Source organism: Talpa occidentalis, unplaced genomic scaffold, assembly GCF_014898055.3.
Source record: "Talpa occidentalis isolate TD23 unplaced genomic scaffold, MPIMG_talOcc4v2.1 talOcc4.4, whole genome shotgun sequence".
Lineage (NCBI taxonomy): Eukaryota > Metazoa > Chordata > Mammalia > Eulipotyphla > Talpidae > Talpa > Talpa occidentalis.
The window spans coordinates 87,692,165-87,710,715 of NW_023604295.1; the positions used below are offsets into that span (position 1 = coordinate 87,692,165).

Here is an 18,551-nt window from a genome sequence, read left to right on the forward strand (position 1 = left end):
ATCATCATCTTTATTATCCAAATGATCTTCCTTATGATCATATCATTGATACATTTATTAGGAACACTAAAATGAGGTTTTGTGATGATGAGACTTGCACCTGGAGAGAGTGAATGCAAAAATGGTGGTAGCACCAATTTGTTTTGATTTACTTATTTCCAAACTTTGCTATATGCTAGATACTGCTAGACACTCAGGATGCAGGCAACTATGAACACACATGTGTCCTGCTTCATTAGTAAAGTTGGATATTGGTCACCAGTCAACTTTTACTCTACTGTTGAAATAAAGATTAATCTTATTCAGTCTTTTTCTGGACCCTTTATTATTCAAGCCCTTATCTATTCAAAGTTCTTATCTGTCTTGCTCCTTTCAGTTGCTAATGGTGACCCTGCTCTGGGAATTTTCTCCATACTGGTTTAGCAAGTCCAGGCAGGTTTTGCCCCAGGGTCTTCCAGGCAAAGTACTTTAACAACTTACCCACCTCACCAAGTTTCTGACCATTTACCTTTACTAAAATCAGTCACTCAGATAAGTCAACAACTCAAAGGGAAATGGCTGAGAAAAGCTACGTGAGGATTTCCTAAGGCAAAATGACAGATGACATTGTCAGGACATGAGCCACTGGGCTAGGCAACAACATGTACTCTACATGTTGTGTAGAGTACACAAGACAAGAAGAACATCTTGTCAGGCATCAGAAAAACAAAAAAGAAAATGAAGTTCTTTTAATCTTGTTCTCAAAGAGCTTACAAGCCTCTTCAGGAGTTCAGTCTATACGTCGTGTCAAAACTGTAGTGATCACTGAGAGGATAACTTACACAGCGGAAAGAAGAGTGGACAAAAATCATAGAAGGGTCATCATGCTCTCAACAAAGAATAGGGCCTTCAGAGGAGCAGTTCCATCAAAAGATATGAGGCCTTTATAGTTTGTTCCCAGGTTTCCATAGCAAAAACCAAAACCAAACACAAAAAAGAGAACTTTAGCTTTGCAACTACTTATAATCTCGTAGGGCAGGCAACAAAGAGTAAAAAAGACAAGAGCAATTTGAATGTATAAGACAAGTGGGAGATTAGGGAACATTTAGCAATGGAGTTTGGAGGACAGTTTTGAGCAGGGTTCATATAAGGAAATAAATATGATGAAGGAATGGGCCAAATAGGGATAGACCAGTGCCTGATACAATGGATTAAGGACAAATATGAGTACGAATCAAGGTCAGAGCGCTATGAGGATGGCAGTTTGTTGGGAGAACTTGGCTGCTAGGTTGATAGCTTTGACTTTTATTCTTGTGGGCAGTTACTAAAAGCTTGAGAGCCAAAGAATGACATCATGAAAATAGGAGAGACTGGAGGCAGAGAAACCAGTTAGGAGTCTACTGTAAACATTTTTGAGATAAGGTCCTGTTGTGGGAATGGGAAAGGAAGAACGGATTTGAGGGACACGAGAAGGAAAAATTGACTGCTCATGCCACTGGTTAGATGTGGACAGAAAGCAGAGGAAACTTCAGTTGGAAGCATGTTGAGGGGAATATTGGGAGATAGGACATGAACTTCTGATGGAAAGTCTTTGCAAGAGGAGAGAAAAATTTACATAATGGTAGGAGTGTACTCTCAATTGATTATCTTACAAAAACTAAGGCATTTCTTTATGGTATGGCAGGCTGTGGGTAACATACTGATTTTAAATGACAATAGCAGGGAGCAACTCCTGGCTCACATGGGATGGAAGGATAGAAAAAAGAATGGAAGCACTCTGTCATAGGATTTTAAACCCTAGACTAGGGTTTTTTGTTTGTTTTTTCCCCACAAAATCTTTGTGTGTCCTCAGCCACAATCTTTCGGCTACTATCCTTATCTATAAAACAGGGATATATAGTATATTGTCTATTCTTTGAGGGTTCCTGAGACTTAATACTAGCTATTTAATTGAGTTCTTTAGTATGTAAAAGGTATTGTGTTAAGAACTTTATTTGCATTTTCTATTAAATCCTTAGAATGACCATTTCACATTTAAAAGATCCCGATATTCAGTGGCTTAAAACGATGTACTATTCTACCATCTGGACTTGGTTAGGCTCTGTAATTCTTTTATTGGTCTTGAAGGTGATCACTGGTGTTTTGTTGTCAGCTGGGAATCTCCCGGGGTCTGGGCTCAGCTCTGAGCTCAGCTCTCCCTCTCTCTATGTATCTTAGGAACTTTCTCTCCCCATGTGGTTTCTTCCATAGGATAGTTAGCTTTCTTAGCTTGTGACTTGGGTCCCTCAGAAGTAAAGAGGGACTGCACCTTATTGGGCAAATTAGCAGTTTCCTTTTTAAATTTTTCGGGTCAAGGCAAGTCACTGGCCTAGTTCAAATCTAAGTGAAAGGGTCTTACTAACAGGATAGTGGTCCGCTGAAGGGCAGCAAGGCAGTGGACTACCACAATACTGTCTCCAATTTTTAAATGAACAATCTGTAAATAAGGGAGGCTAAATGACATGTTCAATGTAGAAAGTAGAACTAGGCACTTCAAAGCTTATATTCTAAATCGTGAGCCAACTGATATAATTTGTAGGTGTTTTAACCTAGAATCAGTGAGGTGTTACTGTCCCTACTTTCCAAAGAGGGTAAACCCAGGAATGGAGATTTCACATGTCTTGTTGCCTCAGGAGTCTAAGGTATTTTGTTTTGGAGATCATGGATTATGCACTTATGCCCTATACCATTTTGCCTCTCCTGGGTAGTTCCTGTTTCGTACAAAACACTTGTAATTGTTATTTAATCTGAAGCTAATGTTTGAAGGACTGAAGCAAATCTCTTGAACTATCTACTATCACATATTATAGGCTGTTTGGGAACAGGGAGTTTTCCCTTCCAGTTATCCTGTGATCAGGGCAATTTCCATTTTAGGCATCCACTCCTCTCGCCTCCACTGTTTATTAATATGCCTTGAAGGTTGGTAATAAATGAAGACGGTATCTGTGTCCTTCTAGTCCCCAGCACCCTGGTTCTCACTGACTGATTAGTCTCATGGCTCCCTCAGCATTTTCTTCGTCTCTTGAAGCTTCCAGGTACTCTTTACAAAACAGGCAAGGTGAGGACCTTCCTAGAGTCATCCTGGCCTCAGTTTCTATCCTTTATCATCAACTCAGTCTCATGACCTCGGCATTAGTAATCATTGGGTTGCAGTTACTTCCCCTAGTTCCATGGCTAATCTGCCCATTGTCACACCTGTGAGGGTGTCTGATAGTAATTTGCAAAGATCTACTTCTAACAGAGAGACCTCTAGCAGCTCCCCCCTTCCCTGTACTTGCCCTATGGGGGTGGGGGGAACTTGCTATATGGGGAGACCAGGGTTCCACAGTCCCAGTAAGGAGCCATGCTCTGTTTACCTTTGAAGGTAATCCATGTGGTTATCTTTCTCTCAGGCAGCCCTGGTTTTCTCCAGTCTGTGGAGAGCCTGGAATTAGAGCACACTCTCAAGTACTGATAATAAGAGGCCCTCGCTTTGATGGGTTCTTGCTCTATTTTGAGCAGTGACAAGAAACACAAAAAAAATCCTCCTGTTCTCCAAGGGAAAGCTATGAGGTGGTCTTGTCTTTCTGTAAATTTTTCACCTTCAAGACAACTCCAGATTTTAATTTTGACTTTATTTCAACCTTATAAAATGTTGAGACACACTACCTGTAATTCTGTTTAATGTACCACACACAAGTATGTAGCTAGGTGCTTTTCAACAGTGCTTTACATACATTGTCTCATTTGATTTCATAAACTTCTATTTGAGTTAAGTGGGGTGGAGTAGGTGCTTTCTGAAGAGTGACTTACGTTCCCTTTTTTCCCAGTGGAGAGGGGACAAGGGAAAACTGAGCTGCCCCAGAAGGCCAGGCCACAGCCTACTTCCAGCAGCTGCCTCTTCCTCCTGGATCCAGGGGTAGGGGGTCTCCACCCCTCACCCAGATGTAGTCTGTGGGAGGGTGGGTGGGTTGTGGGGTGTTTTTTTTCAGGGTCACTGGCACACACTCTGTATTCTAGTCACCTGCTCAGGTTCCATCCCGGCTCCAGGATCTTGGGAAGACCTCAAGAACATTCCAATCCTCCCACTACCCCGCGACTATGTAGCCGGGGGAAAGAGGGGGGCGCGTTTGCTCTTGCCTTTCAACACCCAGTTTTCTCCTCAATTCTTAGTGACCTGACACACCCCGGAGAGGAAAGAGGATTGAAGAATGATTTGAAGGCTGTTTGTTTACAGCCCACCCGTTTTGACAAAGTCGCATCACTAGCGAGGCACTTTCTGGGCGCCGACTGTGGGGCAGACGACTGAGAGCCCAGCAGCCGAGACGCCTCGCCTGACCAAATATGGTCACAAGCGCTAAGCAGGCTCCCGTGGAAGGGCAGGCCATGCCGGCGTCTCCCCGCGCCGGGGCGCACCCGGGCCAGCCCCGGCAGGGCCGGGTTTCAGCGCGGCGCTCCGACGCCCGCGGCCGAGGCGCCCGGCGGGAACGGAGGGCGCGGGGCCCCAGAGCGGCGCTTCCTCGGCCCGGGCCCGCGTGCCCTCTACCGCCCCCAGCCTGGGCTTCGGTCCACAACCCCTGACTAAACAGGCTCGGGCCACTTTCCGTTTGATCCCGCCCCAAGACAGTGGTGAACGCAAAGGAGGGCCGGCGCAGGGCGCCGCGGAGAAGTCCGCGCGCAGAGAGGAGTGGGCGGGGGGCACCAGGGTCCTCGGGCCGGGCGAAGCACCCACGGCGCCCAGGGCTTTCCAGAGCCGGGGCTGGGCAGAGGAGGGGGAGGAAGGGGAGGGCCGAGCCGGGACGGGCGGCCTCGGGACTTGGAGGCCATGCATAATTCAACAGCTCAGCTTTCGGGCCCGCCTCTTTCCTGGGAGTGGGAGTTTGTTCCAAACTTTGTTTATGGGACAGTCCGGGAGCCGCGGCGGCCGCGCTGCCTGCTTCTCCTCCGCCTCCGCGCGGCCCGGGCGTGCCTGAAGCCAGCTCGGGGGATGTGAGAGCCGAAGCGTCTCGGCTGCCGGGCACCGCGTCGAATTGGAACTCGCCGGCAGCGCTCGGGCTCCCCTCGAGCTCGGAACGCCCTCGAGCGACCCCGGCCTGACGGCGGATTCCGGCGGGACGGCGGCCGCCGCACGCCCAGCCTCGGCTTCGCTGCGCGCCCAGGTAGTGCCCGCTGAGGCGCGCCCGCTGACCTGGCACCGCCCGGTGGCCCCGCGCTCCTCGGGCTCCCGGAGTCGCGATGTCCAGGCGTTGGCGCGGGTTGAGGCTTTAGGGGCTCTGTGCCTGGAAAGGCGCGACCTGTCCTTTGCCACCGCAGTTGTGCTGCGTCCCGGGCGCAGTTACTCAACCCCCCCCCCCTTCCCGGTATCTGGGGAAAGTTGCATAATTCCCCGGGCCGGGAGGGACCCTCCCCCGCCCGCCGGTCTGGTGCCGAGTGTCTGGGATCCCTCGACGGCACCTCTGTCTCCTCTCTTCCTCTCTGTTGTGTCTCGTCGCAGCCCCTCCCCGCTTCGCCCCCTCCCCACTTCCAACCCAAAGCCGACCCGCCTTCCCTTCTCCCCGCAGAAGATGAATCCGGCCTCGGCGCCCCCCCCGCTCCCGCCGCCCGGGCAGCAGGTCATCCACGTCACGCAGGACCTGGACACGGACCTCGAGGCCCTCTTCAACTCCGTCATGAACCCCAAGCCCAGCTCCTGGCGGAAGAAGATCCTGCCGGAGTCGTTCTTCCAGGAGCCGGACTCGGGCTCGCACTCCCGCCAGTCCAGCACCGACTCGTCGGGCTGCCACCCCGGGCCGCGGCTGGCCGGCGGCGCCCAGCACGTCCGCTCGCACTCGTCGCCCGCGTCCCTGCAGCTGGGCGCGGGCGCGGGCGCGGCGGGCGGCGCGGCGCAGCAGCACGCGCACCTCCGCCAGCAGTCCTACGACGTCACGGACGAGCCGCCGCTGCCCCCCGGCTGGGAGATGACCTTCACCGTCACCGGCCAGAGGTACTTCCTCAAGTAAGTCAAGCTCCGCCGGGGTCGGCGGGCTGCGGCGCCCGGGGCGCGGGGCTGGTTCGCGCGCGCGCGGGTGACGGCGCTGCCGTGCGCGTTTCTCTCCCGGAGGCCGGGCCGGAGAGAGTGAGCTGGGGCTTGAACTGTAAGGGATCTGGAGCAGAGTCTCATGAGGCTCTTCGAGTGTCCTGACGTCCCGAGAGACTCTGGGGAGGGAAAGAATTAAGGTGGGGCGGGGGGTTGTTCCCACGAGACACGTAAGCGACTTTGCGCAGAATCTGAAACACTGATACATTGATAGCGATAGAGCCTCCTGGGCACAAGCCCCTCACCCCTGCCCACTGTAGGTCAGAATTTCCAGAGCCGGGTTCCCTGGGATGTGACATCAAGTTAAATAAAGGAAAAGTTGTGAGACTTGGGGAGGAGGCAAGCTTCAGCAAGTACAGGTGGTCCGCAGTCTCCTGGACTTGGGGGAAAGCAACCAAGAAAAGGGACTACCTGTTACACCGTACTGTTTTCTGCTGGGTGACGTAATGACCACGTCGACAGTGATGTAATTAGCAATTGTGTGGTGAAGGAGTTGTGGGCTGGACAAGTCAATTGTTTGGAAATGGGGTCAGAAGTTTTATTATGTCACGCTTGGTAACCTATAATACCATCAAATCAAGAGCCTGCTCGCTCATTCTTCACTCACATTGTTCTGGATTGTTGATGTCATAAATTTTATATTAGATTTGAATTAGACTATACAGCAAAATAGATTCACAGACAACAGAATTGTGTCAGTGTGGTACCCTAAGATAAGTAAGGTCCTTAAGAGAAACCAGCCTGGAACTTGAACTGTAAGGAGTGAGGCCATGGGGGCCCAGGCTATCAGTGGCCTAGACCCACGTCATACCTCTGGACCACTTGGGTCAGGATTATCTGCACTGACTGGCACATCACTGCCAGCCAGGGAAACTCCTAAGAACTTGCCCTAGGGTTTATTTTAAAGTTTTTGATGGAGAAGCCATCAAAGTAGCCTGGAGTGGTCTCAGTGTAAAAGTTGTATTGTCTTTATGTGCAGTTTGTAAAATATAATCAAGCCTTTCTTTAGCATTAGTATTTGAGACTGCTGTCAGAGGGCCTTCATAATGAACCCAAGTGATGGATGAGAGCTGTATTATAGCCAGCTCTTTGACTCATACTGGTGACCAATTATTCCTTCCCCTTCCCAAAGCTGTTGACATCTCATGCAAGGAGACCTATATTTTGTTTCTGGGGTTGGTGCAATGCTGAGAAATATTTGTCCTAAAGCAGACTTGTTGATAATTTTATTCCAGAGCTCTGAATTCTTGAGTGATAGTGTGATTTGGTGCTTTGACTTCTAAATGACTGGTGAAATACAAATATGTGATAGAATGACATTTTTTCTGAATGTGACATTATGCTGAAAGATGAGTTTAGTTCTGTAGTACACAAAAATCTAAAATAGGGCCTCCTCTGGTGGCGCAGCGGTTGAGCAAGGGTCCCACATGGCGCGACAGACCTCTCCTGCTGCGCCTGCTGCTCCCTTCAGCAGTGTATTTCGTCAGTCTGCCTGTTCTGTTCCCCGCTCTGGCTCTGGTGAATTCTCTCACCCTCCCGCGCTTCTGACTGTACCCAGTGCTTGTATAAATAAATAAGTAAATCTTTAAAAAAAAAATCTAAAATAGCTGGCATCTGGTATTAAGTTGGTATTAAGTTACTTAGGTAAATGAAGTTTTGAATGTTGTGCTTTTTATAGAAACAGACTTAGCAAAAAATGCAAATAGAAGAAGATCCATATAATTTATAGTACTTTATTTAGAAAACTTAAGGTCCCAAAGGGTTCTTTTAGCTGTGCTCATAAACACCAATGTATATATAATCAATATAACTATGACTGTTGACGCTATGAAACTAGACCTGAGCTTGCCTAATATCTGGGGATAGCAAGGGACAAAAGACCCTCAAACAAAAGCAAAATGAAAACATTCCCTTTTATACATCTATTCTGAATGATTGGAGTAGCTCAGAAATGATTTTGTGAAACTAGGCCAAAAATGAAAGTTAGCTTTGGGTTTAGAGAAAGTTCCTTAGATCCTTCTATGTCCATCCACCCAACCACAATGACTTCCCAACAAAAAGTCCAGTGAATCTTCATTTCACTTTGGATAGTCAACGACTGAAAAAAAATGTGTAAGTAGTAAGGTAGCCTGATGTGATTCTATCTTAGGAAATTTTTTGGCCAAGTGGCTAAGGGAATTTAAGAAATTAAGTCATCATGACTATTGTCTTTCAGGATAAGCAATCTGCCAAGAATTTTGAGTTTCTTTTGGAGCTTTGTTTAAAGTTGGACTAAGGTAAATGTCATATGTCACACTTAATTACACAGTTTCAAAAGTCAGTATATTTTGGTGGATTAAGTAGAAGCTTAAAAAATAGGCGACTGACCCTGAGTTAATTTTCGTGAAATCTACACATTACTTTGCTTTATCATCTATGAAATGGAACTAGCAGAGGAATTCTGTATTTGATTCTGTTGTAGTTGAGGGTTTCATAAATCAGAGCTCAAACTGTTTTAGAATTCACAAGGGTTAAAAAAAAAAGAGAACTAGCAAGGGTCAATTTCTTTTTGGCTAGAAAACTGAGACCAGGGAAGGGTGACCTGTGACTTTGGGAAAGTCATGTGGTTATTTAATGGTCAACCCTGGACTGGACCTCTAATCTGTTACCATTTACTTAAGGAGCAGTTTTCCATTTTCCCCACTACCACCTTTATCCCCTTTCCTCAGCTGAACAATGAGCTTCATGAGAAACAAAGCATAGTCATCTAAGAAGCTTTAAAAAGCTTTTTGTCAGTTTCTCAGGTAAGAATTGTTCTTAGGTATATGATGTAATCACTCTCTGGTACCTCTTAAAGGGCACCTTTCCTGAGTGGTCACACCTTTCCTGTGGTCAGGCATTCCTTTAGGGTAACATGTAACAGCAGAGGATCAGATGTTAAAACACATAGTCTCTGAAAAGGACTGCCTGTTCCTACTATCTTTCAAAGCTTATAAATCAGGCTGGGGTATGTAGGTGTAGGGCTCTTAGCAACCAGGAACATTGACTTTGATCACACTAAAGTTAAGAAAATTCTGATTAAAAATGGAATACATATGTATTATACATGAACCAGAAAATAGAGAAATATAAAGAAGAAAATGACCCAACCTGAGTAGAATTTTCCATACTTATTCTTCTACAAACATTCTTGTAGAAAAATTTTGAATAACAATATTATAAAAATATTTTATCCCCACTCTTAAATATAATTCCCTTGATAACTTTTGCTTGCTACTTTCAATTTTTAGTAATAATTTTAGTGTTTTGCCTTTTTCTGAATTGTGTGGTAGGAATTTTTTGGTCAAAGTGACCTATGTACTTGGTGACACATCCAATAGTACAAAAGGACTTTTGAAAAAAAAAAAAAGGTTCACAGATTTGATTTTTAAAAACTGTTTCTGTAGTTGATTCTTAGATTGCTACCTTTTTAACCCTAAGTAATATGCTTTTACCACTATTTTTTAATTTACCAAGTTTTAACTCGATATGAAAATAAGAATGTAGCTTCTTTCACTAGTTGTTTTTCTTCCTCTCCCAAATTTGATATTTATATTAATTTTCATTTGTTATAGGTCACTTTTGTTATTTATCTTTTGTTGAGTCAACATTGGTTTACACTGTTGTTGGTATTTTGGAAGTACAGGATCCTCCCTTCAGACATAATTACCATAACTGACCCACCACCCAAGCACTCATAGCAGCATCCATTGTGCCCCCTCCTCACTTTGTTCCATTCCTCTCCCACCCCTTCTGGATACTGCTAGTCCTGTAGTCAGGTTTCAAGGGTTGATTTCTTTAAGTTTGTCTTTTTCTAACCCTTTGTTTGGTTTCTCTATATTCCACATATTAGTGACACTCCTTCTTACTTTTTTGTCAGTCATTGACAGTGTTTCTTTTTTCTTTTTTTTTTTTTTTTAAAGATTTATTTATTTATTATTTATACAAGCACTGGGTACAGTCAGAAGCGCGGGAGGGTGAGAGAATTCACCAGAGCGGGGAGCAGAGCAGGCAGAAGGACCGAAGTACACTGCTGAGGGGAGCAGTGGGCGGCAGGAGAGGTCTGCGCGCCATGTGGGACCCTCCTCTGGTGGCCGGGGAGCAGCCGGGGATCGAACCGGCGCTGCAGAGGCTGCGGGCAGCTTCACAACCCAGCGCTCAACCGCTGCGCCACCAGGGAGGCCCGACAGTGTTTCTTAACAACCCATTTTCTAAGTCAGGGAGATTTGAGTGGTTATCAGTTCCACAATTCACTTTTTGTCACCAACACCTTAATTTCCAAACCTTTCCAAACCTGTGAACCCATACCCATTATATTTTGTTTCCAGATTAACCTTGTTATTAATAAGTTACTATTAAAGCTGAAAATCTGTAGCCAGTATTTACATTATTATAATTCTATCCATATACTTCATTACCTGTGTATTATAATTAGATTTTAGAGTGTACATTGGTTTTGGTGTGGGGACTCCTGGACCAAAGGAAGATGCTTCCAGTACCAAAGGAATTATTTCTTTTCACTCTTCATCAGTCATTTAAATTTGTACTACCATTTAGTTTCTTCATATTTGCAGATCAATTTTTGTGAACATTTTTTTCTAGTATTTCTGATTGCCTTGTAATATGTTTGTGCAGACCTTCCTAGACTTGTAATGGGCTTATGTCCTTGACAGACTCATAAAAAGTTGAAAATATTGGCAATCAAAAATGAAAATGCTTTTAATACACTGAATGTTATAGTTTAGTCTAGGCTATCTTAAAGGTATTCAGAACACTTACATCTGGTCAAAATCATCCAACACATTGCTTATTTTATAAACTGTTGGATATCTCAGACACAGATGGGCATTTTGTAGAATTGATGAGATGTGAAAACACAGTATTAAAAAAAATGTTGGCAACATAGTATGCTGTAGAGAATAAGTTGTCTAACCTAGTGATCATGTGACAGGAAGCTGCTGCTCCCTGCCTCTGCCCAGAATTAGGAAAACTGTACTTTGTCTGGGAAAAGATCAAAATTCAAAGTACAATTTTTGTTGAGCGCGTGTTGTTTCACCACTGTTATAAAGTCAAAAAATTCTAAGGCCAATGTAAGTTTGCACATTATTTGCCTTTATTATGAACTCAAGATTTTCTCGGCTGACAATCTAATGTTTAATTAACTCTCCTTTCCCTAAGCTTTTATACTCATATTCCTTCATCTTTCTGTGTCATGCTGGACTGATTGTTTTTAAGGTTTACAACAGGGCCGTTGTCCGAGGACTTCTCTTTACTTGGCTACTTTATACGGCTGGAAGTTCTGTTCCCTCTCCCCAGGTCTACCTCTTTTTTGGTCATTGCCGTCTCTGCTGGAGTACATGCTTTCGTAAGAAATGCTTGTGGGAGGTAAATTTTTCAAGTCCTTTTCAATTTGAGAATAATTCATTTTGAAATTTGCTTTAAACTTACTTTATTAAAAAGAACTGAGGCTGACTTGCTTTTTCTGTTTTTTTCTGGATGACATATATAATATAGTTGTTTTTATGAGGGCTCTTTTCATCTTTCAAAAAATATTGTGTGGTGCCTTAGTTCCCTTGTCTGTAAAATGGGTATAGTAGTACCTATTTCATGGTATTTCAAAAGATTCGATAACATATTTGAAGTGTCTGGCACTTAGTGGCCTTTCATTACAAGTTCAGTCTTGCCTCCTTGTCTCTCTCCTCACACGCATGCACTGTCTACTTGGTCAAAGTCAGTTGCTGTAACCTTGGCAATAGGATAAACTGATTTTGACTCTGTGATAGCTGTGACTCTGAATGACAACCTGTATCTGGAGTTGAAAACCATTTTTTAAGTTTAAAATAAAAACTCAGCGTCAGTCTTCCTATTAAAAAAAAAAAAAAAAAAAACTAAATAGATTTTCTAAATGCCCATGATGGGTGCTCTTTTGCTTCACTGTCTTACTTGGACAGAGATACTGAACCCCTTCTGAGGAGGATCAACCTTTTATTTTTTTGGAATCTGGCCTAGAGCTATTAGTTAGGTTGATTTTTGTATATGGGACAGAAGGTAGAGGAAGGATGGTTTTGAAAAGTAAGAAAAGATGAGGAGTGACCCTCACAGTCACCCTGTGAATAGGGTCATTTTTAATCTCATTTTATTGCTGTATTACCTTATTTTACAGCTAAGGAAACTGAGACTCAATTGAAATTACATAAATGGCCCAAGGTCACATAAAAGATGAATGACAGAGGTAGAATTGAATTCTGTAATTCTAAAACCTGTTTCTCCCCTTGTGCCATGTTGCCTCTTGCCAATTATGTACCCATAATTAGGCCCCATAATTAAGTGTTCTTGGTGACCACATCACTCTGGAGTACTGGATGGAGCATATGTTTCTGAATGTTGGGGCCAGCAAATTAAGAGTTCTAGGTGCTGGATTAGGAATGGATACTATAAATCAGGAATGGATACTATATACCTACAGTGCCTGTATATATATTATTAAGATTTCTACTACTAATAAATTCATATCATTTGACAGGGAGCACAGATGTTACTTGGAGGGTAAATGACCCAAGTGATGACAGGATTGGGTGGGTATGTTGCTGAAGACTTGTTGAGAGGGTTAATTAGATATGTTAGCAAAGTAGATTTGAGGAGAAAAAAGAGCCAGGTTGCTTCTCCCTGCTTTTAAAATTGATTATATATAAGTTGTTTTTGAGGGTTGAGGCAATTCTGAGCCTCAGTTTTTGTTTGTTGACCAATTGAGTTAAGACTTGTAGGAATTACATGCAGCCTTGGGTCATCCTCTTCTGTCCCTTCCTCCTTCAATTAAATGTCTATCCATAGGAGAGGATGACTAAAGTTAAAGATTCAGTGATTCTAAGGCTATTTTAAGGGTAATTTGGGAAACTGAGGATTGGGGTAATTAACTTATTATTGAAGGAAAAATTCTAAGAAGATGGTCTTTCCTATAGTTTGTGGGGGACAATGAATACTTTTATGTGTTGAAATATGGGAAGAATGGTATATTCCAAAGTGTATTCTTTGCATCCTGAGTTCATTCAGGCAGTTTGGTAGCAAAGAAATGGTCTTAACTACCAGATAAGTGGGATATAACAGAAGAAAAACCAGCAAATACAATGCAGTGTGATAACATTCCAATCCTGATTATATTTTTAGAAGGATGTTTGTGTCTGATAGAAAATACCTACCACAATGTTTGCAATGCTCATTTCTAGTATTATGGCTGATTTCTATTGTTTATTTTCTTCCTTTCCAGATGTTTCAAATGTCCTATAGCAAACATGTATTTCATTTTAAATATGGGAGGGGGAGTTATTAAAGGTAGGAGAAAGAGGGCAAAGAAGCAAGCAAAACTGGAGTGGTAGATTTGGCTAGTTTGGTGGGGAGTAGGGGAATCCTTGGCCAAAGCTCGGTAACTGAAGCCTGAAACTTAGTTACTAAAGGGATGGTTTTTGAGAGCTACTGGTGTTTTCCTTGTTTTGGGTTATTTTCTTTAGAAATGAACTGACACAGAGCTCACTTAATAAGTTGCCTCAGGATAAGTAGATTTATGGCAAAAACTAGGTTTTATGGATTTCCTTCAGTTTACTCTTTATTTGCTTGCATTTCTACCTGAATTTCTATTATTTAATGTTTCATCTAGATAGAGGATATTACAAAGGAAAAAGTGATGACCACTTGTTGGGCCCTGTTAGATGAAGTGCAATAAGTGAATGTATACAAATTGCTTCACCCTACACAGTAAACACCATTGAACGTTTGTTTGTTATCGTTATTGCTGGTGGAGGTGGGGCTGTTTTCTCTCAGGGCCTTTACTTTATGCCATCTAAAGGATTTTTAACTGTTAAAGTATTAAAAATCACTGACTCCTCTTGCGTGTTGGTCCAAGGCAGTGTGCTGCTGCAGGGAGAGATGTGAGCGTAGTTTACCGTACTCATGTACCTGATGTCTAGCTGGAGAGAGAAGAGACTAAACCAGGATAAGTAGCTGAGTTCAAACCTGTGTGGTGGCAGAACTTAGAGCATTTGCTCTCCCAGTGTTGGTAACACTTGTGAGGTATGTCATAATAAGGCAGTCATTTCTATTATGGTTACAGGTCTGAAACTTGCAATCTTTTGGTTTCTCCCATTGGCTATGCTCCCTCTAGTCTCCGGAACTTGGCACAAGCTGTTACCTGTGCCTGGAACATTGTTTCCCTGCTTTTTGCCTGGTTAACTCCTACGCTGCCTCCAGGCATCAGCTTAAATGACACCCCTGCAGGAGGTTTTCTCTGAATCATAGCCCTTATGCCTGTTTGGATACTCCTGGTTCGCCCTTGGTGCCGTCTACTGCTGCTGTATTACTGTTTAATTATTACTCTTTCTCATTGTACTGTAACCTCCATGAGGGCAAGAGTAATATTTGTTTTGCTTGTTTTTGTATAACCTTAGCACAGTAGCTGACAAAAAGAAAGTGGTTGGTGAAGGAAGGAGTTGTCTAATATTTTTCTTTAGTCATTTGCTTTACAAACTGTCACACTGGAATCTGCATAGGAATGTGCGGTGCTTGATAGTTCCACGTCTGTCCCTGTGAACAAAGCGTATAGAATCACAGCTTCACGTGCTAAGTGCCCTGCACAAAAGTATGGATGAAGGATGGGTGTTCAAAGAAATCTTTGTACAGCTGATTAGACATAAATAGAGTCTTTAAAAATGGAAGAATGTATGTAGGTAAGCAGAAACACCTTTCAGGAAAGAGGATGGAAAGAGATACAGAGGAAGAAATGCTTAGGAAGGTTTTTTAGGTCTAGAAGAACCTGGTTGGACATGACTAAAGATAAATGTTGATTAGTATGTTCCACTGAGACTTTAGAATCTCAGCAGGGCTGAGGACATGACCTAGTACAGTGTCAGTTTTCTGGTCCTTTAATTTTGAGATACTTTAATCCCAGCTTGATCTGAAGCATAGGACCACCACCATTGTCTCCCAGGTTGAGAGCTTTCTATTGTGTAGGGAACTATGCATTTTATGCTATTTTAAAATGTGAAATGGTAGAGGCTTTCATAACAATTCGTTCTTTCTTAGCCCATCCATAGATCTATCTATCTGTCATATATTCAGTTTATATGCAGTTCTCAACGTGGGCAGTCTTTGTTTTCCAGATTAGTGCGGTATAAGGCTATCCTTGACTCAAGGCCACCCTGCAGAACCTGCCATTTCTGCTTGTAAATGAATAGCTTTCAGGTCTGGTAGTTTCCAGGATATTCTTGTTCTGGTTTTTGTTAGTTTTTTAGTTCCTCTGAGGCTGATCAAGTGGACACAGACAAAACAGATTCTAGAGGTACAGTTAATTCACCAAAACCCCCTGATATACCCTGTCCCCCAAGGATGCCCAGAGCCAGCAACTGGTGATCTCCCTCTTAGGGATCCTTTCTAGATTTTTTCTTTTTTTAAGATTTATTTATTTATAAAAGCACTGGGTACAGTCAGAAGCTTGGGAGGGTGAGAGAATTCACCAGAGCCAGAGCGGGGAGCAGAACAGGCAGACTGACAAAGTACACACTGCTGAAGGGAGCAGCGGGCACGGCAGGGGAGGTCTGTGTGCCATGTGGGACCCTCGCCCAGCAGCCTGGGATCGAACCAGTGCTGCAGAGGTGGCGGGAAGTTTCACAGCCCAGCGCTCAACCGCTGTGCCACTGGGGAGGCCCCCTTTTTGCATTCTTAGTGAAGTGCTTTGAGAGGCTTTTCAAACCAAGTCATAAAGCTGAATCACTTGTTAATATTTTTAGATGACTTTATTAAAAAGTTTTTGAGTAGGTAATACATAGAACGTAAATAACAAAAAATTCAAACATGTACCAAAACATATGCCATAAAAAGTCTTTCTCTTACCCCTGATTCCCTCCCAGAGAATATCAGTTTCTCCTGTCTTTCCAGAGAAGCTCTGTGTGAGTAGAAGCAAAAGTAACCAATTCCCTATTGATGGACATTTAGGTTGTTTCTGAATTCTTTGTAATTTTGAAACTAATGTATGCTCAAATGCTATTGGAGGGAGGAAAATGGAAAATAAGTTACTCTTTCCCTGCATTCATATTTAGAGAGAGCCTATGTTAGCACTTTATTCGAAGATAATTGTCTACACAAAGAGTAGTTCTCTGCCTCCTATTTATTATTTATTTATTTATCTAATTTACCATCTATTGTCCTACCTATTTGTCAGTATACTTACCCCACTTACACGTGAGTGACACGTGGTCTGGTGAATGCATTGTTCTGTTAAATGAATGCCCAGACAATCAGACTGAAGGGCATATCAGTGTGAAGTGGCTGTCACATATCTCAATGCTACTCGGAATAGTGGTCCCTGGATGTAACTGACTCAGCATGAGCCAGCCACAGAGGTTTAGAGTGTTTAGAAACTTTGTCAAAATGATAATTGCAGTGACATCTAAGCACATAACCAGAGGAGTTGTTTTGTGGAATAAAGTGGTTTGTGTCAACCTCACGTGTATGCATACAAGAACTGGGGTCTAGGCCAGGGCGGAGGTGGGGTGGGGTGGTGGGGGGTGATGGGAGGAGTCACCAGAGACAGAGTGGGGAGCAGAACAGGCAGACAGACTGAAATACACTGCTGAGGAAAGGAGCAGGCAAGACAGGAGAGGTCTGCTGCGCCATGTGGGTTATCTCCTTCATGTGGGTTATCTCCCTCGCTGGGGATGGAACTTAAGCCATAATGGCAGTGGCTGGTGATAGCTGGCAATAGCTTGATAGTGCTGAGACTTTAACCCCTGCACTACCAGGGAAACCCTAGTGTTTTTCTTTTTCCCAGTTTGTCCTTAAAAAACATTTCTTGGCTTTGGTGTTTAATGGTTGAGAAAGCAACCACTGATAACCGTTGATAACACATCAAAAAGTGGGATATGGAAGGAAATGAGAATTATAACTAAAATGAAGAGATATAACTTTTACTGGATTGATTTTATTTTTGAGTTTATTTTTAAAAGTTGTTTTTAATCCGCTATCAAAAAATTAAAGCAGAGCTGAAAGGACATAGAGTGAAAAGTAAAAGTGCTCTACCTGCTACTTTTACTGAGTTGTAATCATTCATTACAAGTGCTTATTTATCTTCTGGGCATTTATTATGCACATTCATGATTTGGTATATAATGACATTAGTTGGTTGTTAATGGGATTTTGGGGAACCATAGGTTTGATGGGCTCTGTTTCTGGTTGTCCTGACACAACCTCAGAACTTGGTAGTGTAGAGAAGGGTTAAATTGTGGAGATTTCAGTGCGATACTGGATGGAGCATCTCGGATTTGTTGGGGTAACCATGATTCAGAGATTGGGATTTGGCTTTGTGGTCTCAGAAATTGCTTTCCTACAAGGACTGTCTGATGTGAGTTGTACAGAGATGAAATGCTTGAGTTGATGCTGGGAAAGGGAAGAAATGAAATCTTTTGAGGGATATTCAGGAGGTGTATTTGATAAGATGTAGGGATGAGTTTCAGTGAGGAGAAGAGGTGAAAAGGAAGATTTGCAGGTTCCTGTCAGATAATGGCTTGCCTGGTGGTGCCTCTAATTGTTTCTTTTCTCTTTTTTTTACATTTATTAATTTTTTTTATTGGAGTGCCACTGATTTATAATGCTATATAAAATTCAGAAGTATTACTTCACACCTTCATAATAGTGCCTCTATTTGTAAAAAAGCAGTACTGAAAGATTTAGAAGAGGTTGAGAAGTTTTTTAACATGTTGAGTTTGTGGTGTCTTTAATATATCCAAAGGATATACATGCTGTAACTATAACTGTATATATGTGACAGTATATTATTTTAATCCAGGTGTGGGTGAGATCCCTTTGAGAGAGTCACAGATAGAATGACAGGTCCAGCTAGAGCCTATAAAGGAAATGAAGAAGAAATAGCTAGAGATACAGGGGAAATCCAGAACGTAGTGTATGAAATTCAGGAAAGAAAAGGTGTTTTCAAGAAGGAGAAATAGTTAATTCTGTAGTTTATTTCTCAGAGTTCCAGAAAGATTCAAGAGAACTTAAAAGTATCTAATAAATGGCTTTTCCACTGAGGCCACTTTCCCCAGAGCAGGGCCAGGGCTGGGACTTGGGTACTTACTCATATGGTAATTCAGAAAACCTAGCTTTTGAAGAGGGAAAAGTGAAAATTTCACTTACCTAAGGTACATCCTACATATTCCCATAAACTTTGCTAAGGAGCTTGGTTCTCTCTGCACAGACCCATTGCCACATAGGACCACACATTGGCATATTTAAACGCTGTTAAAACTGAAATCAGCGTCTTATAACTAACTGGGCTGAGTTGTAAGACTTGGATAAAAATATTACTCTAATTAATATGATAATCACTGGCCCGGAGGAAAATTACAGTCTCTTATCCCAGTTGTGGTAAAACCTTTGCAGAGTTTGGATGCACAGGTCTATTATTGCTGAGACGAGT

The 18,551-nt window shown here is 43.1% G+C and overlaps 1 protein-coding gene across 1 annotated transcript in view; it reads left to right on the forward strand.

Annotated features, from left to right (window-relative positions):
* Positions 1-4,876: 4,876 nt before the first annotated feature.
* Positions 4,877-18,551, forward strand: part of WWTR1 (WW domain containing transcription regulator 1) — a 129,710-nt gene continuing 116,035 nt past the window's right edge. Inside the window, exons 1-2 of the mRNA XM_037525815.2 lie at positions 4,877-5,156; positions 5,559-5,992. Coding sequence (XP_037381712.1) covers positions 5,562-5,992 — 431 coding nt within the window. The 5' untranslated portion in view covers positions 4,877-5,156; positions 5,559-5,561. The remainder of the gene's footprint in view (positions 5,157-5,558; positions 5,993-18,551) is intronic.